Raw genomic sequence first — 22,650 nt, 5'->3', positions numbered from 1 at the left:
CAGTGGCCTGTATGACTGGACTAGTCGGCCCACCAAACAAATGCTGTCAAGTTTTCAGATTATGCACAATGGCTGTGTATGAAGTGTGTTTACATCTAATGAGCAGGAGATAGGTGTTCCCTCTCGCCGAAGGCTCTTGGCTCCACACTCTCCTCCTTCCATGCTCTTCATGGTGAGATTGAGCTTATTTAAGCATAAGTGGTCCTTCATATCTTACAAACATCTTCGTGGAAACAATGCTCTACTAGAATGTCATATATGGTTGGGTTACTCCTAGCGGTTTTTCTATACTATCCAAAAGGGAGGATTGAGGGATATTGGTAGACTTGCAAAACACCTATTGTCATATCCCAATCGTTTAATGATACTTGAACATCTCCAATTCTTGCAATTGTTATTTGGACTTAGATTGGCACGTCAGCAATTTGTAATATGGCTGGCATGGTCACTACCCGCTTACAGTGGCAAGAAGTGCTAAAATACCCTTACAAATGTCTTATGAAAGCAGTCTCCTAGTAAGAATCATTAGCTCTTTTTTAGCTGCACAATCTTGGGTTTTCATCAAACACCGCGGAGTCATTTCTTCTTGCCATAGGGCGAATTCTGATCATCATTGCACAAAAAAGCACTATTCAGTTGTTTCTTCCCACCTGCAGTTAAAGGCCAGATTCTAAAGAAAACGTTGCCACTATGTCATTCACAGCAAACTCGCCAAAGAGATACCTTTCTTTGTCGCTTCTGTCCGCACTCAAGATGCAGTGGTTTCCATATCAAGGAAACATGCAGGAGCTTTGGTGGTGGGAAAAAAAAATAATTTAGTAACTTTGGTGGTCCGAAGTGAAATTCTTACAGACTTCCAAATTGCTAAGCACTGTTGATTCACGACACATGAGAAAGGCGGAGGAGGCAGGGGTTATCTAGGAGAACATAAGGTGGACAAGGACTCTACACATAAAACGTATTTGAGCTGATAGACATCCATCAACCTATACATTCAATAGCTAAACAGTTAGAAGATGAGAACGTTCTGGTGCAAATGGACAGTTCCACTGTCGTGCACTCTGTCAACAAGAAGCCATTGTAGGTTACAGTCCTTCTGAAAGGTAGCAATGACACAGCGTCTTGGACAATTTCTTAGGGTATCTCCAACCACGCTTTCCACCTGTTTGGGAAAGGCTACTACAAAGTGGATGCCGCAAGTAGGCAAGTCTATATCTTACAAGTGAATTTCCTGAATGTGACTAATCACAGCAAGAAATGCCCTAAGTCTACTCCTTGGAGATGCCTAGAAAAGAGCGCTTGGAGATCCAATGTTGTTACCATGGTCATTTACCTAATATGGGTGTTTACCTATTTCAGCTGTTCCTACAAAAGTTACACACATTTGGAGCTCAATGTTTCTTTTAGCACTCAACTGACCAAAAATTATTTCGTTCTCAGGTGCTTTGATTCTTGCCTAAGTAAAGTCATTACTTCTCGGGTTCCCCCCACCCTCCGTTCATTATTTCAATACCAGCGTTGCAGCATGATATGCACAGTCTTTAGATGCACATATAAGAAACTGAGATTTGAGGACCTTAATCTTCCTCTTCCAGGAGGCATTTTTGGTGTTCTGGTACGTGTTAGACAAGAAAATACTACTAAATCGGGCAGTTGCCTGAGATTTTGTCCCAAGCGTAATTTAAACTTCTTGAGACTTTTTTGTGTTCAGTGGTAAGTATCCTTGAATTTGCACTAAGGGAAAAAGTCAAAGACTTCATGTTTCCTCTACTTGAGGTTGCATGACAGCTTGTTAGTCTTTCGTCTTAGGTTGGAGGAGGTTTTGTTGTTTTAGACAACTGCTGTTTGCCAAATGTATTAGATTTCTTCCGGCTCTTTTCTCATCAACTCAATAGAATCTGAATGTAGTAGTGATCCCCCGTTTGAGTCCACACAGAGCTGAGTGAAAGTTGCTTGTTTAAATTTGTGATACTGAAAACAACTATCTTAGTTGTCATTATGTCTCTCAAAATAGTAAGAGAGCTTTTAGCTGTGATCATATAACTTGACCAAAAATGTCTCTACTGAGGATAAAGTGGGGCTGATGATGTAGTCCCTGGTTTGTTCTGAAAGTGTCCCGTCAGTGACACATAATCACTGTATGTCATGTTACATTACATTTATGAAGTGCAATGTTTGCCATTTATGAGGCTTCTTGGCACAAGAGCACTCCATATGCTTTTCTCCCACCTCCCCATCCTTGTAAGGGAGAGTAGGAGCTGTGTAAATTTGATCCTATTAAGGACTTAAGCCAGTTTATGGCGTACTCAGATTTTTTTTTATGGACTAGCTACCATTTGTGGTCTATTTTGGTTCAGTTTTCAAGAACACTGCACCTTGATGAATAGTGGCTTGTGTTAGGGCTTTATGTGAGGTGGCAACCAAATTTTACTTACCCAATAGATTTTAATTTCAGCTACATTTGTCCCTGCCAACTCTTTTCCTAAACGTTATTATCTTGAATCCGATACTCAAGCTGTGGCACTGCTTGAGATCAGTTTTTCAACACCTTATTAGGAATTGCATTGCATTCTTTTTGTATGATGTACTTGTGGTCTACCCTGTGAAATGGGTTAGGTAAGGTTAGCGGAGTTTTCCAAATGATAAAGAATTGGCAGAATATCCTGTCTACGATACTTACTTTCTGTAGTAATGGCTTTGATGGATTTGGCCTTTCCAATTCTTATTCTTCATTGCCCACCCGCCAACCCTCGTCAGTTACTTCAAAGTGTTCTTTTGTCTTCTTTTTTTGGAATGTAACCATTAATTTGAGTGTGCAGGCTAGACTGCAGCTTATTTACCTGGAGATGTCATCACTTCCTGGCTATGTATGACTTCGCCTTTTACTGCAAGAGTAAAAAAAACGTTTCTAGAGTCATACTGGGATGGATGAGACTGTTTCAAAAGAAAAATAATTTCTAGAGAGAAAATGGTATTCACCGAAATGATGGGCGCCAATGGAAAGTTACATATTCTTCCTAAACTGGGACCCATTCACAGATCTGCCAGTGAGCTCCGAATCTGTTTGGCCATAGCTCCTGATTCATGCTATACTGAGATCTACACACAGACGTATAGAGGCACCCAAACCTGGCCCGCCACATCTCCTAATTATTCCATTAATGAGATGCAAGCACAGATCTAACAATTCACTCCCAACCTGACGTGCAACCTGCCCTGGTTCTTCCATAACTGAGACCCAATCATAGATCTATCAGTGCACCCTGAGACTGCCCTGTAGTTCTCCCTGATTCTTCCATTACTGAGACTGACACATAGGTCCACCAATGCATTCAGAACCAGCCTGCCAAACCCAGGGTTCTTCAGAAGCTGAGGTCCAAACACAATCTACAAATGCACCCCAAATCTAATATACACCTTTTCTGATCATTCCCTAACATGGTCACTACACACAGTTCTGCCGACCCATCTCTAGCCCTGCACGCCACACTCCCCTATTCCAATACTGAACACACACACAGCTTTTCTAATGCACATACACAGCAGACTGCAGCACCATCTGAACTTCTAGCACTGGGAGGGACCCACACCACTCCTCGACGCAACCGAACTACTGAGTTTCCACTCAATGCCCCCTTTGTCTTTGCACCTCGCAGACCACCCTGCAAGTTCAATTTACATCCTACCCAACCACGATGTCAGGATTTCATTCGGTACACTGCCAACCAGCTTGGCACAAGAGCAGGCTGACGGTTGGTATTGCTTTGCCAAGCTTCTGCCTTGCATTGCTCTTATTCTGTTGTTTCCTCTTTCGCAGCCAAGCATGTTGGTACTGTAGCCACGACTTTGTGCACAGATCGTGCCCTAGGCTCCATAACCACTGTGCCATCATTGCCCATCAGCCTACTGGCCGTGCTGGGACCATGCTCCTGTTCATAACCGTGTATTGCCTTATTTTCAACATTATTCACTCCATTGTCTCTCCGCCCCCTTCATCCAGTGATTCTAAATCGTGCCTCTCTTTCTCTCCCCTTTCCTTCCCCCCTTTATCTCTCTTTGCCTGTATGTGCGTGTCTCTGTGTTCAGCATTCTCAGCGCCAGGCTCCTCAACTGCCAACCGGTTTGTCAGCATCGGACCCCGGGACGGCAACTTTCTAAATATCCCACAGCAGTCTCAGGTAAGTGGAGGTACTCGTAGGCGGGCTTCGGCTCTGGGCACAACTTCTCTGTCAGCAGGGTCTTATTTGGTAGATAAAATGATAGACTAGAATAGCAGTTCTCAGCTTTCGATAGATCCGAGATAGACTGTCGCCTACTGGGCCAATTGGACTGCCAAATTAAAGGGAAAAAAGATCAAATAAAAAAAGGGAAAAAATCAAAATAAAATAAAAATGGCGTGGGCGCCGGTTGTGTGGTTTGTTTAGGGCGCCATTTGCGGTTAGCTAGTATAAGGTCCTTAGGGCAATCCAATATGACAAATAGTAACCTGGACCAACCTGTGCACAAGTAACAGTGCTTAACTAAGGACACTTTCTAATATCCAAATTATTTTTAATACATAATTACTAATGTAAGGAAAGCAGAAGAAGAGCTACCCAATAAATACATATCTAATCAGCAAAGACATATAAATAGATATATTCGCCCCAGAGTGGCAATACGTTTGAACATTATTGCCACTCTAGGACGAGTATATCTATATGATTTAAGTATGTATTCATTGGATCGCTCCTCTTCTGTATTCATTGCATTAGTAATTATGTCACTTTTTTATTTGGATATTAGAATGAGTCCTTCAAAAACCACTGTTACTTATGTACAAGGCAACTAGGCTAGGGCCACACTGCTTCTTTTGATATTCTCTGAAATGGAGTCCTGCCATCGCTTTTATCCTTTCCTAAAGCACTAATTCCATCCCTTCAGAAAAAGATAGATTAATGGGGAGATTTAGCATCTATTCCTTGTTCAGATTTTCCTACCCATATTGTATTGTATTGCATTGTTATTGCATTTATATAGCACTTACTACCCCTGACCAGTGCTTCCTACCCCTGATGGGGTGTTTAAGCGCTTTTCAGCGAGTAGCACGCTACTCCAGAACCCATAAAGGATTAGTTATGATCTCTCTACCTCTATTATTGTTGCACTGTTAAATCTTTATCCCTCCAGTACTGTACCCTAAACTAATAAATTAAGTCACGGGAATCCATAAGATTTTTGCTTGCAACCCGGCCCATTCTGAATTGGGACTGCAGCTACACACAGCTATTAAAATGTCTCAGTGAGTTTGACACTGTTTTCAGACCGACGGGTAACTATATGAATTTTGACAAGGCCATTTCAGTCTAACATCCTTTCAATCTCAGTCCTTTAAGTGCCACTAAAATTGTGACTTATAATACCTCTTGTTAGCCTAGCCACCAGTTAGTGACAGCAAAACAGAGAAGTGAAGTGCCTCATAAAAGAAAATTATTTTAACAGATATCTCAAGGGTTGGTATGGTATGCAGAGTTGATCAACTTGTCAAATAGGTAGGCTCGTGTAATTTACAAAAGGGTGCAAGATACCAACACTTCTAAAATATAGGTACAGTGTGTCTATATGACCTAGGTCAAGAGGTGTTTATCTAGTACCACAGAGATGCGGAATTGAAGTCCCATAGAGGATGAACTCAGGTAATTGGTGTAAGGGGTCAGGGTCTGTCCCTTTTAGGTTGAAGGCACACGCAAGCATAAAGTCAAGGCTCTGTGGCTACCGAATCTTCTGTCTCTAGATGTGGCAAGTTCAGAAATTGTCAAAGGGGCACAAAACGACTGCCATTTCTCAGCTTTAGAAGTACAGGGTATTCCACTTCAGTGGTTGGATAACTCAGGTAATTGACAGGAGGGTGCACAGCCTTACCACAGTTGAAGTGGATCAGCTCAGGTGATTGGTGCAGAGTACATAGCTTGTAACTTCTATACTGGATGAAACCAAAACCTGTCATCTGTAGACTTTAGGGATTCAGTTTGCTGTCTCAAAACTGGATTTGCTAGAAAGATTGGGAGATGGTAATAAGAGGCTGCACCTCCTAGATCAATAAATCAGTTAGAGCCTGTCAGTTCATGGTATGGATAGGCTCAGTTGACTGGCACAGTATATAACCTGGGACTTGTGTTTTCTAATAGTTCAGAGCCTATCACCTCTAGATTGTTGGTATTCAGAGCCTATCATCTCTAGGGCTGTTCTAAAGGGATTGGCACACAAGTAAAGCAGCTGCCACTGTCACTCCTAGACTCTAGGGGGCATATTTACAAGCCCCTATCGCCACTGGGTTGTCACTTTTTTTTACATTCCGGTGGCATAGCTCCATTTTCAATATTTACAAGATGGCGTTAAGCCACTTAGCTTGGCTTAACACCACCTTGTAAATATACCCCTCCCCCCTCTCCCCCCACAGTCCTCTGCAGCAAAGGGGCATGCAATGGGTGTTGCTGTGGACGTTTGCCACAACACCTATTGCTTTTTGACGCTGCCCCAGATCTACAAGGAGGTGTAAAAATGTGTCAGTGCCAAAAACGACATGCAAGAGTAGCCGTTAGAATTGTGAACGAGGAGAAATGCTTTTATTTCTCTTGTTCATGCTTTTTCTATGTATGCTGCATTCACCAGCACACATAGAAAGAGCAAAAAGCCATTAATGATGACTATTTGCTACATTATTGCTATGAAATAAAGACGATTCAAGTAAGAGATCACCATTATGGATTGTTAATGTGCAGGAAGGGACACCTTCCTGCACATAAACAATCATTCCCTGCAACGCAGACACTCTTGCACTATGATGCAAGGGTGTCTGCGTTGGCGCTAGGCAGCTAATGTTAGCGACAATGCTAACAAAAACACAGGGGTACGCCTTATTGTAGTAAAAATGGCGCATTCAGCATTTTTGGAAATGTGGAGGTGTGGCACTGCCAAATTTGACATTGCTCGGTAATCTAACATTTTCTAGTAAACATTCCCCAAGGTATTTTGAACATATTTTGAACATATGACTTATGCGAGTCGCTAGACTCGATTGATTGAAGTGGGAATATGAAACTTGTAACTCTTAAATTGCAGGATGTCTAAGTTCATCACTATAGGGGCTAGATGATTGAAGAGGTTAATGTCAAATATAAAAGCATGTGGCTGTAGACAGTAGCTCTTGAATATAGTGAAGATGTTTCACACAGACATTTACAAAATTAGTAAGCTAGAAGCTGTGCTATTATTACCGGCCTGGTACTGGAAAGGAGATGGCACACCAGCAAGGACACAACCAAAACAACTGTCTTCAGGACAACCCCCAACCTCTACCACAAGAACTCTTCAACATCATGAAAGAATTCTCCAACCCCTCAATGGCAACAAACAACATTACCACCTCACAGGAACTCTTCGACGACCTTGCAAACCTCTTCCATGACAAGATTGCCATCATCTACAGAAACTTTAAACCCCAGCCCCAGGCCACCGACTTCTTCAAGCAACACAACGACCCGCTACCACTAAAGACATCTGACTTACCAAATGGAGCCAGCTCACCCCACAGGACACCGCCTCAATCATGAACTTTGTCCACTCAGGGGCCTCAACTGATCCATGTCCTCACCAAATCTTCAACCCAGTCGAAGCCAAAATCAGCTGCATACTCACCACTTTGTTCAACACCTCAATTGCCGTGTCCACCTTCCCCGAGGACTGGAAACACGTAGAAGTCAATGCCCTACTAAAGAAACCATCTGCAGGCCAGAGCAAACTTGACAACTACCGACTGATCTCCCTGCTCCCTTTCCCGGCCAACGTATTATTAAAAGCCAACAACCAACAACTCTCCTCACATCTGTAACGGAACTTCCTATTCGACCTCTCCCAACCCAGATTCTGCAGCAACCACAGCACCGATGATCCTCCTAGATCTCTCGGCAGCTTTCAAAACGGTCTCTCACCACACACTCATCACAAGGCTGCACAACATAGGTATCCAAGGATGAGCTCTCAGATGGATCGCCTCTTTGCTCCCTGGAAGAATGCAAAAAGTCCTCCTTCTCCCTTCACCTCTGAACCCAAAGATATAATCTGCGGAGTAGTCCAAAGATCCTCACTCAGCCTCAACATCTTCAACACTTATATGACACCACTGGCCAGCATTGCCTAAACCCACAGAGTCAACATCCTATCCTATGCTGATGGCACACAACTAATCCTTTCCGAAGACACCACCAACACGAAGATCAACTTCCACAACTGCATGACAGTCATCGCCAACTGAATGAAGGACAACTGCCTGAAACTCAGCACATACAAGACAGAGGTACTAATTTTCAGAAACCAATGCTCCCCATTGTATGCGTCCTGGTGGCCCTCATTATTTGGACCTACTCCTACCTCCAGTGATCATGCTAGGAACCTAGGCATCGCTCTGAACAACAAGCTAACCATGATGACTCAGGTCAACCCCATCTCCTCCTCCTGCTGCTTCATCTTCCACATGCTTTGTAAGATATTCAAATAACTAACACAAAACTCAAGATGCACCATCATCCAGGCCCTCATCTCCAGCCGACTGGACTACAGCAACGCTCTCTATGCAGGGATTGCTGCTCACCTCCTCCGATGACTACGGACCATACAGACTCGTTCTTGATCTCCCTACACAAACCCACATCACCCCCTAACTCAGGGAACTCCACTGTCTCTCTGTACAGAAAATATGCCAGTTCAAACCCTGACCCCTGCGTACAAGGCCCTATACAACTGCAGACCTGCCTACTTGAACCACCGCCTGAACTCCCATTAGTGCCCCAAACACCTCTGCTCCGCTTCCCTTTCTCTAACCCTCAACCCCTCCATCCGACGTATCAGCTGCAGAGGTCGCTTCTTCTCCTGCATTGCAGTGAAGACATGGAACAAGCTACCATTTCATCTACGGACCTCCCCATCTCTTCCAGAGTTCCTAAAGTCCCTGAAGACCTGTGTAGTTGGCTAATCAACTGGATCCTGCCTGCGTCTGGATACCCTCACGAGTGAGAAGAAGCGCTCTACAAATCTACTGATTGTTTGATAGCGAGATACTCTGATGCACAGGAATCAAAATGAAAAGTAGAAAATGACATAAAGACTAGAAACCATAACTGACTAAGACTTGAATCGATGGTCTCTGATTTCAAGGCTCACCATTTATCTGAGGTTGAGCATATGCACCTTCACACAGCATTTGACTTCAGTTAAAGGTGTGAGCCACCATCCTGATGCAGAATTTGTCTGAGGATGACTGTAGATAACTAGATATGATGTACATTTTTGTAGGTTGAAAGTATGCACCTAAATGTAGGCTGTCATGTTTGATGAAACTTTGCCTGACAATGGACTTAGATGCTGGATGTGGTTCCCAATCTTTATGCAGCATTTGTTTTATGTTGAACATCTTGATACAGACTTTCTTAAAATGATTGTAAATCCTCGTATGGGGCAGCAGTTTTTTTATGAAAACAATGTTTGTCATGTGATGGAAACAAATACAGCTTTTCCAACACTCTCTGTGCCTTTCCAAAACTGTTAATATATTCTGCACCAATGTAATATGATTACCCAATGTATACTTGACATGTAGGTAATGTGTGACCAAACTTAGTACATAATGGGTGATTCCCTTACTCTAGGTCCCTCCGTTAGTTCATTAATGCTCTACAATGTCTCCTGTATTTTGTAGAAACCCCCAGGCCTCATAGATGTGGGTCAGTAGCTTGATGCCACATTTACTTCAGGTAAATACTCAAGGTTCGCCCCTGGCCTCGGTGCCCCCTCGCTGCTGCTCGTTTATCTTCACCGCTGTTGCCCTCCTTTTTCGTGCTTTTGTTTTGTAAATTGTACTTTCTTTTCCTGTTATAGTAGATATTGTGATATTCGTTAGTATTGTACCCCTGGTGTGTCCCCCCCCCTGCTCCCTGCTTCCCGCCGCTGCTCCCTCGCGGCCCCGCCCCCTTTTCTTTCTGTACCCATTGGCCGCCCCACTCCCGCCTCCCAGCTGCTCCTCCCTCCCACTTCGCCTCATATGGAGCCCACGCGTACGCGCAGCGGGCGCGCCGATTGTGCGCCGAAGGCACCCCAAAGGCAAGCCCGTCTGCGCCCGTCCACGCCTGGACCACGCCCAGCGCCAGGACCCCTGGTCCTCGACGATGCCAGCGCACCCGACAAAGTTACGACGCCGCCAGTCTCCACGCACTCAACGCCGGCCGGAACCCCGCCTGCTACCGAGGCACCCCGAAACGCACCCACGGACCCTTCACCTGCCAAGCCTGCCAATTCACCTGCCTCCAAACCTGCACCGCACCCGCCAAGCCGAGCACCAGCAACAAACACCTCAAGTGCATCCTACTCAACACCCGCTCCATCCACAGGCACGCCGTCAAACTCTGGAACCTCCTCGACACAACCTCGCCAGACGTCGCCTTCCTCACAGAAACCTGGATGAACGCCTCCTCAGCCCCCGACATCGCCATAGCCATCCCTGATGGCTACAAGATCACCCGGAAGGACTGCTTCAACCAAACCGGAGGAGGCATCGCCATCGTCCACAGAAACTCCACCCGCATCACGACCAACTCCGACGACACCCTCACCGCCACCGAGCACCTTCACTACCAGATTCACACCGACCCCAAGACCACCCTCACAGGCACCCTCATCTACAGACCCCCGGGACCACGCACACAATTCAGCGAAGTCCTCGCAGACTTCGTCTCTCCACACGCCCTCACATCCTCAGACTACATCCTCCTAGGGGATCTCAACTTCCACCTGGAGAACAACAAGGACTACAACACCACTGGATAACCTCGCCAATCTAGGACTCAAGCAACTGGTGAACACCCCCACCCACTACGCCGGCCACACGCCTGACCCCATCTTCTCCTCCAGCAAGCACATCTCCTTCAGCCACTCCACCGGACTACACTGGACAGATCACAGCTGCATCCACTTCAACTTCAGGAGAACCACGACCCACCACCACCCGCAACAGGTTCCCCGCAGAAACTGGAGCAAGATCACCGCCGACCAGCTCACCACCACCCTCAGCCAGAACCCGCCCACCAACACGACGGACCCCAACGAAGCAGCCCGCAACCTCACACAGTGGCTCACCAACTGCGCCGACGAACTCGCACCACTGAAGAATCCTCCCAGCAGACCCGGCAGCAGGAAAGCCTTGTGGTTTACCAACGACCTCAAAAACTCCAAGAAAACCTGCCGCACCCTCGAGAAAGCCTGGCGCCACGACCAGACAGCAGAACACATGACAGCCCTCAAGAACGCCACCCGCAAACACCACCAGCTAATCCGCACCACCAAGAAGACAACATTCAAAGAACGACTGGACAACAACAGCAAGGAACTCTTCAGCACCGTTAAAGAGCTCTCCAACCCCCGCGCCTGCAACAACGACATCACACCCTCACAAGACCTCTGCGACTCACTCGCCTCATTCTTCCACCGCAAGATCGCCGACATACACAACAGCTTCGGCGCACAGACCACGCTCCCAACCACCGAACCAGCGCCCCCCACCACCACCCTCTGCACCTGAACCCCTGTCAGCACCTAAGACACCACCCACCTGATGAACACCATCCACTCCGGCTCCCCTACCGACCCCTGCCCACACCACATCTTCAACAAAGCCGACTCGATCATCGCACCCCAACTCCGGAACATCATCAACAGCTTCTTCGCATCCGCCACCTTCCCGGAGAGCTGGAAACATGCCGAGCTGAGCGCCCTCCTGAAGAAACCCACTGCGGACCCCACGGACCTCAAGAACTTCCGCCCCATCTCGCTCCTCCCCTTTCCAGCCAAAGTCATTGAGAAGACCGTCAACAGACAACTCTCCGCCTTCCTCGAGACCAACGGATCCCTCGACCCCTCACAGTCCGGCTTCCGAGCAAACCACAGCACCGAGACCGCCCTCATCGCAGCCACCGACGACATCAAGTCCCTGCTCGACAACGGGGAAACGGCTGCCCTTATCCTCCTGGACCTTTCAGCAGCCTTCGACATCGTATGCCACCGCACCCTGATACAGTGCCTCAGCAACACCGGTATCCAAGGAGCGGCACTGGAGTGGATCCTCTCATTCCTCGCCGGAAGAACCCAGAGAGTCCGCCTCCCCCCGTTCCGATCCGCGGTCACCGAAGTCATCTGCGGCGTTCCGCAAGGATCCTCACTCAGCCCCACCCTCTTTAACGTCTACATGAGCCCTCTCGCAGCCATCGCTCGCCAACACAACCTCAACATCATCTCCTACGCCGACGACACCCAGCTGATCCTCTCCCTCACCGACGACCCCACCACCGCCAAAGCCAACCTCCAGGAAGGAATGAAAGACGTCGCAGAATGGATGAAGATCAGCTGTCTTAAACTGAACTCAGACAAGACGGAAGCCCTCATCCTCGGACCATCTCCCTCTGCCTGGGACGACTCCTGGTGGCCCCCTGCCATGGGCCACGCCCCCAAGCCAACAGACCACGCACGCAACCTGGGTTTCATCCTGGACTCCTCCCTCACGATGACCAAGCAAGTCAACGCCGTCTCGTCATCCTGCTTCAACACCCTGCGCATGCTCCGAAAGATCTTCCGATGGATCCCCACGGAAACCAGGAAGTCGGCAACAAGAGGATCATGTTCAGACTCCTCACCCACGCACACAAGGCTCTCCACGACACGGGCCCGAAGTACCTCAACAGCCGCCTCACATTCTACACACCCACCCGCCAGCTCCGATCCGCCAGCCTCGCCCTCGCCTCCGTCCCACGAATTCGAAAATCCACCATCGGAGGAAGATCCTTCTCCTACCTGGCTGCCAAAACTTGGAACTCCCTCCCCACTCACCTACGGCTGACTCTGGACCATCTCTCCTTCAGAAAACAACTCAAGACCTGGCTGTTCGAGCAGTAGCGACCCTCCTCCTCACAGCGCCTTGAGACCCTTACGGGTGAGTAGCGCGCTATACAAATTTTGCTGATTGATTGAATATGTTCGTCATCTTGATATTGCATTTGTTGTAAATTGATTGTAGATAACGTAGATGCTCTCCTCTATCTCGATGCAACTTTTGTCTTCAATTGAGCTTAGGTAATGAGTCAGGCCACCATTTTAATGCAACATTTGCCTTATGTTGACGTAGGTACCTTGATATTGTTCGCCATCTTGCTGCAGCATTATTTACCTTCGTTTCCCTAGTCACCACATAAATGTGTGTCCGTCAGCTTGAAGCTAGATATGTGCTAGAATGAACATTGATACTTAGATGTGGGCCGCCATCTTGGTGCAGCATTTGACCTAGGATATTAGTAGATGTCCATAATGGGGCTGTGATCTGAATGCAGCTCTTGCCTGTGATGAAGGTACGGGCCTCCATCTTGATGCAACATTTGACTTCAGATTAGTGACGATGCCTGATTGTGGTCACTATCTTGATGCAGCCTTGCTGTTGAACCCTACTCATAGCCTTTCACCCTGTCTACTTCAAAGGTACGTCATGCTAGTCCTAGAAGGGATGGCACAGTGACTGCTGTTTGCAAATTCATAATTTCTCACAGACCTGCAGCATCCTAGGTTGTTCCAACACTGGGCCCACTCGCAACGTAGCCATCACACTTGACTTACTGCTTTTCTTACCCTTCTAGAATTGGGATGCATACACAGTTCTGCGGATGCAAATCATTCTTGGCTTGCTACACAGTTCTACTATAAGAAACCACATAAAGCTCTGCTTTTTTACCCGTAATCCTCATCTGCATCATGGCTTTTTTCTATACCAGTACTAGAACTTCTCAGTAAATCTGCCTCCGCTTGCCGAAACACGCTCACTCAAAAAGCTTGGTACAGTGCATTTATTGATGAATTACATATTTGTAGATCTTACATGTGTCCGCTGAATACAGTGTCCATCATGGTGGTATTAGTACGAGAACACACACACAGGTTTGCCAGTGCCTCTCAAACCTGACCAGCAACACTGGCTGTTATTCGATTAGAAATGCCCATACACAGCTGTGCCACATCACATTTGACAGGTTTTGTAATGCCTCCAGGTATTTCAGTACATCCCAGAGACACACTAGGAAGCATTATATGGCAGAGTGTCTAAAGCCCATAAAGCAATGAGGGAGATAATATGGCAACCAGAAAATTCAAACATGACTTGAGGTTGTAGTGGCCATTTGTCTCTTCCAACAGTGTTATTCGTATTCTTTAGCACATGGAGTCTTTTGGACATGGGTGGGTAGTGTACAACTTTAACTATAAGGCCCAAAGACAAAGTAATATCTATTATTATTTGTTTTTTAAATGTTGATATGCACTCACAACTACAGCAGCAGAAACACCCACCACCATCCTTCCTACTACCTATGAAATCACTGCAGAAATTCAAGCCCTGTGGTCCAGTCAGTATTGACAAATACAAAAAGAGAGAGGAGATCTGGTCTAGTTACCAGAGCTGCCAACTTTGGAACTAGAGAACAGTGTTCAAATCCCAGCCTCAGCTCAGCATCCTCCAGCACTGTGAAAATCAATTACTTTCACCATATGAAAAAAAACATATTTTGGTTCTCTTGTAAAGCGCTCTAATACCCCGAGCTACATTTGTGCTATATAAAAATGCATTAAAAAAAACACTAGGCTTTCTAGCACTTCTGTGTGCGTGTGTCTTTCCAATGTACAACTGGCCTCTTAACTACTAGTAGGATACAGTGGTGATTTACCTAAGGCCTGGAGCCAAGATTCTGGATTTGGAAGGGCCATAAATAAACCTGAATGGGTATGGGAATTGGTCAAAACTCAATAGGTTGTTTGATGAAATTTTGACCACAGGAATAGGGTGGTACAGAAATATTGTTGCCAAAATATTGACAACCCCAGTAACCACCTTTCATACATATTATCTAAAGAATATCAACTACATTAATATTGTGGACCAAAATGTCGACATAAAATGTTTTAGTGTGTAAAGGCAATTAACCTTATTGCAATTTTAAACAAACAAGATTAATTATTCTTTTAATACATTAAAAAATAACATTAAAAGTTACATTTAAAAATACATTCAACGTTAAAATAAATATATTCATCAAATATCATTCCTAAATAAAATACATTAATATAGATATTTAAACATAATTTAAACATTTATCATTGTTAATGTTTAGTGGTATTTAAAACATATTATTTTAAGAAACCATTACAAATAAATATTAAAATGTGTAACAAAAACTAATATTTTTAAATACTACATCAATAACAAATATAATTCATTTAAGTAATTAAAGGAATGCCATTAAAAAAAAGTATACTTTTAAATCAATACCCTCAATGTAACCCAGAAATATGTAAACTATTTTAGACGGAAAAAAACAAGTATTCAGCCTGTATAAGCTTATATATTTTCAGTTCCTGTAAACAGTTGGGAAAATACATAAATTGTGGGTGGTAGATCCACAATTCTACCCCCTATCTAATAAACACTGAGAAAAATGCATGCATGGGACGGAGAGTTTTCCTTTTTTGTCTCCAATATAACAAATATTGTGGAAAGTGCATAGGATGGGAAGTGGGGGGGCAGATTTTTCACTCTAACTTAAGTTTGACAAATGTTGAAGAAAATTGGTACATGGGAGAAGCATGGTCAAATTAACTACCCTAACTCTAGTCAATGAAACACTAAGGACATACATACATGGGAGGGCCAGATTTACTAATCTAACTCCATTTTAACAGACACTGGGGAAACTGTATATATTTTGGGGAGTTGGGTAGATCTACTATTCTAGCTCCATTCAAATGAAGGTTGGGGAAAGTGTATACACTGTGGAGGTCCAATTCACTCTTCTAATGTAAGTCTAACTAACATTGGGGACATTGTATACATTTAGGAGGTCAGATTTAGTACACAGAAATAATACAGGTACCCATTACACATTATTTAAGTAATTACATTCAGCATTTTAAGACCCTAAAAATCTTTAAAATATCTTAAAATTAGTTAAAATTACATTTCTTTATTTGAACACAATTGTTTAAAACATGTAAAGTTATAAGAAACGTATTTTAAGTCATTCCCTCACACATAAAACGTATGTATGTATGTATGTATGTATATAATCCTTCCCAACCCAAACGGCAAAAGATAGCTCACACATACAAATAAAAAATACAAAATATTTAACAGCTTAATGAAATAACAAAATTTTAAAATTCTACCAAATCAACCACCAGTAAAAGCCAAAATTAAAATGTTAATGTTAAAACAAATATTTTATATTTAAAACAGTAAATTACAATTTAAAAGTATGGATTACCAATCATATCAAACAATTAACATGAATTATTATATAATATAAAACATCACCCATCCAATCCCCTAATAAATCATACAAATCGAATATATTACTATGACATATTAAAAAATATATACATATCTTACACAATTATATATAGTAAAATAAAAACAGAAAACAATTAAACACCATTATAAAAAATATGGTAGAATGAACGATATTTTAAACTTTGTTATTATAGTAGTACAGTAAAACATGATCAATACACCTTTTTGTAGTCAAAATATTTAAGTACTTTTATGGTCAGATGATATTTTTGTTTCAATATTTAGGTGGAATACTGAGACAACAAAGGTTTTTTGGAGATCTGGTGTATCTGATAGAGACATCTGGCCACAGATTTCTTCCCTTTGAGTTTCCCTGGGCGTCATACTGGATCCAGAAGATGTTTCATGCGCATTACCCCTACGTGCCGGCAGGTGGGGTTGGTCAGCTCCATGTGGCTTTATTTGCGCCGGAACTGATTTCTGCGTCACCTATATAGGCAACACCTTGGCACGCTGACGTGAGCCTTTTCGTTCCGTGCCAGCCAGCGCTGATCTGAGAGAAGAGCTACCCCTCTGTCAGTTTTTCAAAGGATTTTTGCAACGTTATTTCGTTCTTCTTTTAGGTTTGCCCCTGGTGGGTCGAGGATTTCATTGAGGAAGACAGGTTGTAAACCCTGTGGTGCCTGTCACCACACCATGTCGGTGACAGACCGGCACTCCAAGCTGTGCTCTGACTGCCGGGCCATGATACTGAAGGTTTTGAGGGAGCGGTTGCTGAAGCTGCTAGTGGCCCCGCAGGCACCTCCGCAGACTTCACAGTCCCTCTCGAGGGGAACGTCTCTGGACTGTTTCAGGAGTTCTAAGTCCACTACGTCCCACTCCAAATCATTAGGGTACTCGGGTAGGAGGCACAAAAAACACAGGTAGTCGAAGCGTGCTTTTACTTCCCATCAGCTACCAGCTGACACGACAAAGGAACATCGGCATTCGAAGCCTGGTTTCTGAGAACCAGTGCCTGGGCCGACTCCATACCTGCCCAGAGTTCCGGAGCCGGAGCGGCCCCCACTCAAGTCAGAGTTCTATGAGCTGTTCTATGAGCCATGAGCCTAATTTTTGAGACGCCCTAACCCTTCAGTGCGCCTTTGGACCCCATGGGGCTGGAAGGGGGCCCTATCTGGTTCCGTGCCACAGGCTCCTGCCCTGATTCCAATGAGCCTTCATGGAGCCGATCATTGATGCGGACTGGCTCCAGTCATGCCATTATGACCTTCCCCGGTGCCGGCCCGGACACTTTTGCACACGGCGCCACCGGTGCCGACCGGCTGCACCAGCCCTATGCTTATATTTATTTTATTTTTTTGCAGAGTTTTATATAGCGCGAACTAGACCCGAACCAAATCAGGTATCAGAGCGCTTTACATAGCACCAGTTACGTTACATGAGGATGGACACACATTCATTTTAGGCACGGGGGGATTAAGTGATTTGCCCAGAATCACAGGAGGTTTTGGCGTTGTTACCGAGACTCGAACCCAGGTCCCCAGGTCCGAGGTCGAGCGCCCTAGCCGTTAGGCCAACTCCTCTCCCCTAAGGGAGGCTTATCCCTGCCAACACGGAGCTGCGTGTACTGATGTCGATTCCAGCGCCAACAGGACCCTGCGTCCTTGGTCAGATCCCGATCCCTATTCTGAAGGAAGGGCTAGGCCTTGGAGAGCAATGGGAGGGGGTCACTGGACCCTTTAGAATACCAGTATGAATAGGATATGGACTGGTGTGAGTAACTGGGTGATGCCAGTAGCCTGCAAACTACTCCAATTACCGGCATGCTCTTGCTCTCCCTACCGTAGCTACAGAAGAGGGAGCTACATATGCAATAGTGGTGAGGAGGGCGGCTGTGGTCGTCGACCTTCAGTTGCCCTCGGTGGAAGTCAAGACTTGACATCTTGATGGAGGTGGTGCAACTGGAGTTTCCTCCTCTGAACCCTTACTCGTGTTCAACAAAGTCCTCACCGACGTCCTTCTGGGGACCTTGTCCAAACCCAGCAGCGGGGCTCCTGTGAATAGGAGATTGCCCGCCGCCACAGCCCTGTTTCAAGAAACCCAAATGTTATCACCCAACACCCTACCCAGAGAGCTTGGTGGTCCAAGCCTCTACTTCCCATGATGCTTTCCCTGCCGCTCCCTGGACAGTGAATCTAACAGGCTGGACAGCTTGGGAAAGAAAATGTTTTCTTCCGCCAGCCTTGCGGTCATTGAACACTGCATGCCTATTGGACTGTTATTCCCACAGGATGTGAGAAACGGTTGCACAAATGTGGCTTCTGGTCCCAGAGGAGGCCCGGGCCATTCTCTCTCAAGCAGTTACAGATGAGAGAGACGCAGCGAAGTTCACTATATGCTGTGGATTGGACATGAGGAACTTGCTCGGCACAGTGGTTTCATCAACGGTGGCCATCAGACTCCACACCTTGGTGAGAACATCTGGCTTTTCAGGCTATGTCCGGGCTTCCCTCATGGACATGCCCTTCCATGGCACATTTCTTCGGGACAAGGCAGACTTGGCGCTGGTGCACTTTGAGGACCCGCGGGCTATGGCCAAATCCTTGGGCCTCATAGCTGCCCCATGTCCCCAGACTACCTTTCACTCCTTTTGTGGACACAGAAGGGGCTTTCAATCGCACCAAGCTAATCCCATCCACCAAGCCGCGCAAGCTTCCCAGCCTTTGTGTGGACAAGGGCATGGTTCCTACCAGCCTTGTGAGTCAGGTAGCTAGCGGTCTGGTCCAGCCACCCCCACCCCCGGCAGCTGTAGCCTCTAAACCTTCCTAACCTTGCCCTTTTAGATCATGGGCATCCAGTTGCTGGCAGGAACGCCATATCGTCTACCATTGGCAGTCCATAACATCATCCCGATGGGTTCTGCAGATAGTCTTAAAGGACCACTCCCTCCCCTTCTTGACTACCCCTCCTTCCATGCCACCATCTTATGACCGGCAGACGGAGGATCATCTGTCCCTGCTCCGGGAGGAAGTCATGGCTCGCTTGGCCAAGGGAACCATAGAGAGGGTTTTGGTGCCTGAAGTAGGCTGTGGTTGCTATTCCCGCTACTTTCTGGTCCCGAAAAAGGACAAGAGCCTTTGCCTTATCCTAGATTTCCGAGCCCTCAACTACATCCTCAAAAAGGAGAAATGCAAGATGCTCATATTGCCTCAGGTCTTTTCTACCCAGGAGACTGGATGGTAGCTTTAAACTTGTAGGACACCTATTTTCACATTCCAGTCCTGCCTGCCCATCGGCGTTACCTGTGGTTTAGGGTTGGCCACAACCATTTTCAGTTGACTGTGCTCCCTTTTGGCCTTACCAGCACATCCTGGGTGTTCACTAAGGTGATGGCGGTGGTCGCAGCTCATCTGTGTAGATCAGGGGTGCCAATCTTCCCCTATTTCAATGACTGGCTTCTAAAGGCGGGCTTGCCCCAGGCTGTCATCTTCCATCTCCAAGCTATTTCAGACCTCATGTCTTCACCGAAGTCACACCTAACTCCCCCTCAGATGTTCCCTTTCATCAGAGCTGTACTCGACACAGTGCAGTTTTGGACGTATACTCCTGAGTGGAGAGTCCAGGATATTCAGGCTAGGATACTGATGTTTCAGCCTCTATTCTAGATTTTGGTGAGACTGACTCTGAGGATTCTGGGCTTCGTGGCCTCCTTCTAGTGACTCATGACAGCTGGCACATCCGGGCTTTGAAGTGGGACCTGAAGTGCCAGTGGGCGCCGCATTTTTTCCACACAAAAAAATGTAAAATCGACATTTATAAATTGCACATTTTGTAATTCCACATTCCACAAAAATAAAATACACATTTGTATCTAGGCACTGGGGAGGCAGTCATCAGCATCAGGGAATCTGTTCTACATGGTCCTATCTCGGAGGGAACTGCAGAGGCCCTGCAGATTGGGTTAGAGGCAGACCCCTTTCCCTCCCCCAACCAGATCTCACAGTAGTGGCATATGTGTCATTCCTGAGCTAGGGCGGCAACCTGGAAGCGGTGGAGATCAGAGCACTCTGGTCTCTAAAAGGATCCGGACTCCACATTAACCTGTTGGAGCTGTGAGCGATCCGACTGACATTAAAAGCCTTTCTATTCTCCATCAGGGGAAGGCTAGTAAAATGTTCATGGACAACACCACTGCCATGTGGTCCTGCAACAAACAGGGCAGGGTGGGGTCATGGACCCTTTGTCGAGAGGCCCTGCATTTCTGGACATGGCTGGAACAGCAAGGCATTTCCCTGGTGGTTCAACACATGGCAGGCTCCTTGAACGCCATGGCAGATGAACTCAGTTGCCAATGCTTAGCGGAGCACAAACGGTGTCTCTACCCATAGGTCTCTTTCAACAGTGGAGAGAGCCTTGGCTAGATCAGTGCGCCTCTGCCGAGAACATCCAATGTCAGCAGTTGTGCACGCAGGAGCTTCGCCTTTCTGCCCATATCACTCCTGCCCAGAGTTCTCAAGAAGACCAGGAACCACCGGGCACAAGTCATCCTTGTGTCTCCGGACTGGACATGGAGAGTATGGTATCCCGAGCTTCTGAACATGAGCATCGATCCTCCGATCAGGCTGACCCTTTGGGAGGAACTTCTGTTGCAGCAGCAGGGGAGGGTCCTCCACCCAAACCTGTTAACTCTTTGCCTTCTTGCATGGAGATTGAGCAGCAGTAGTTGATAGCTTTCAACCTTCCTCCTGGAGTCTAATGTTATTCTGGCAGCCAGCCAGGCGTCCCTCCACCAAGACGGTATACGCCTGCTGATGGAAAAGTTTGTACCATTTTGTACAGAAAAATCGATTGACCCTCTTTCTGCCTCCCTTTCTTAAATTCTACTTTTTATTTTGACCCGTGCCCAGCAGGGCTCTGCTCTGGGCACGCTGAAAGGGCATTTTTCTGCCTTGTCAGCCTTCTTGCCGCTACACACATCACACAATGAAGCGGCACCATTTTCTTTGTTTTTTTATTAATAGCTCGCTTTACAAATACACATAACTACATTGAGCTATCTAAGATGATGGAGGTGGAGAGGGAAAAGGAGGTGAGGGTGGGGAGTGGGTTGGGATAAAGTAGGGGAGAGATGGAGTAGGCATGAGGGAGAAAGCACCAGGGGGCAGAGGGCAAAGCACATGTGGCAGACATAAACGCAGAGTTAGGGTAGGGAGGGGTAAGAAGTACAGAGGAGAGAGTGTGAACTTCCACGAGAGAGAAAGATCAAAAACAGAGCACTAAGGTGGGTATTTGGGAGGGAGGGATACAAGAGGGTGAGTTCTGGAAAACACATCTACCCTGATGGAGCACTTAAAATGTAAAAAGTAGTAAAAGAACAATGGATTTAACCCAGATCTCTTGACTGGGGGTGAATGTTTGATTTATTCAGCATTCCGTCCATTATTTGTTTGCGTACCCAGATGTGGGTCCCTTGCTCACTGTACCACTGGATTCAAGCTAGCCTGGCTGATGTAGAGTAATACCCAGAAACCGGTCCCATGATGCTTGTTTCCGGTCCAGGGAGGACCTGGCTTGGCAGTTCAGTCTTGACTGTTCCCAAGAGGCGCAGGGTCAAGGCTGATTTGCATATGGCTGGGTCTAAACTGGGGTGGCATGGTGAGAAAAAGAACAATGGATTCAACCCACATCTCTTGACTGGGGGTGAATGTATGATTTATTCAGCATTCCGTCCATCATTTGTTTGCGTAGCAGTTCTCTGAAAGAGAACAGTAAAAGAACTTGTCGGTCAGTCACAAGGATGGTTAAGAGGTCATGCCCCTTAGGAGGGACAAACACAAGATGGACAAGGAAAGCCACCAAACAAGCAAGCAAATGAGAGTGACAGTAAAGCCAACCAATGGTAAGCAATGGGCGGCTGTAATCCCCTGTAAATTCTGGTAAGCCCACAGTAGGTCTTTTGCAACCGGACCGCTTGCGCTGTTTAATAGGTTCGACCTAAAAACTGATCTTACAGCATTAGACCAGCATTTCTGACTCCCTCCGCCCTGATTTCGCCGCTTGCCCTTTGTTTCTCCTCTCATTCTCACAAACTGTGCTGATTCCTGTCAGTCGCCACTCTCATTCCCTTCTCCCTTCCCTTTATCATCTTCTTTCCCCCACCTGTCTCTGTAGTGCACGTCATATGCATTCTGTTGCTGTGTGGATCCATTCTGCATCCTTCTCCTCTACACTTTTCTTCCTTCCTT

At 46.1% G+C, this 22,650-nt stretch overlaps 1 protein-coding gene across 50 annotated transcripts in view; it reads left to right on the top strand.

Moving 5' to 3' along the window:
* NFIX (nuclear factor I X) overlaps nucleotides 1–22,650 on the top strand; it is a 5,476,577-nt gene that overhangs the window by 4,977,519 nt on the left and 476,408 nt on the right. For 41 of the 50 annotated variants that reach the window (XM_078684524.1, XM_078684487.1, XM_078684527.1 and 38 more), the window contains one exon: nucleotides 4,087–4,178. The exons of the other annotated variants lie outside the window; for them this stretch is intronic. In XM_078684524.1, coding sequence (XP_078540650.1) covers nucleotides 4,087–4,178 — 92 coding nt within the window. The remainder of the gene's footprint in view (nucleotides 1–4,086; nucleotides 4,179–22,650) is intronic. 50 annotated transcript variants of the gene reach the window in all.

The sequence above is a fragment of the Lissotriton helveticus genome, chromosome 1_1 (genome assembly GCF_964261635.1).
Source record: "Lissotriton helveticus chromosome 1_1, aLisHel1.1, whole genome shotgun sequence".
NCBI classification, from domain to species: Eukaryota; Metazoa; Chordata; class Amphibia; order Caudata; family Salamandridae; genus Lissotriton; species Lissotriton helveticus.
Note: the sequence above shows the minus strand (reverse complement) of the source record. Positions and strands in the feature narration are given on the sequence as shown.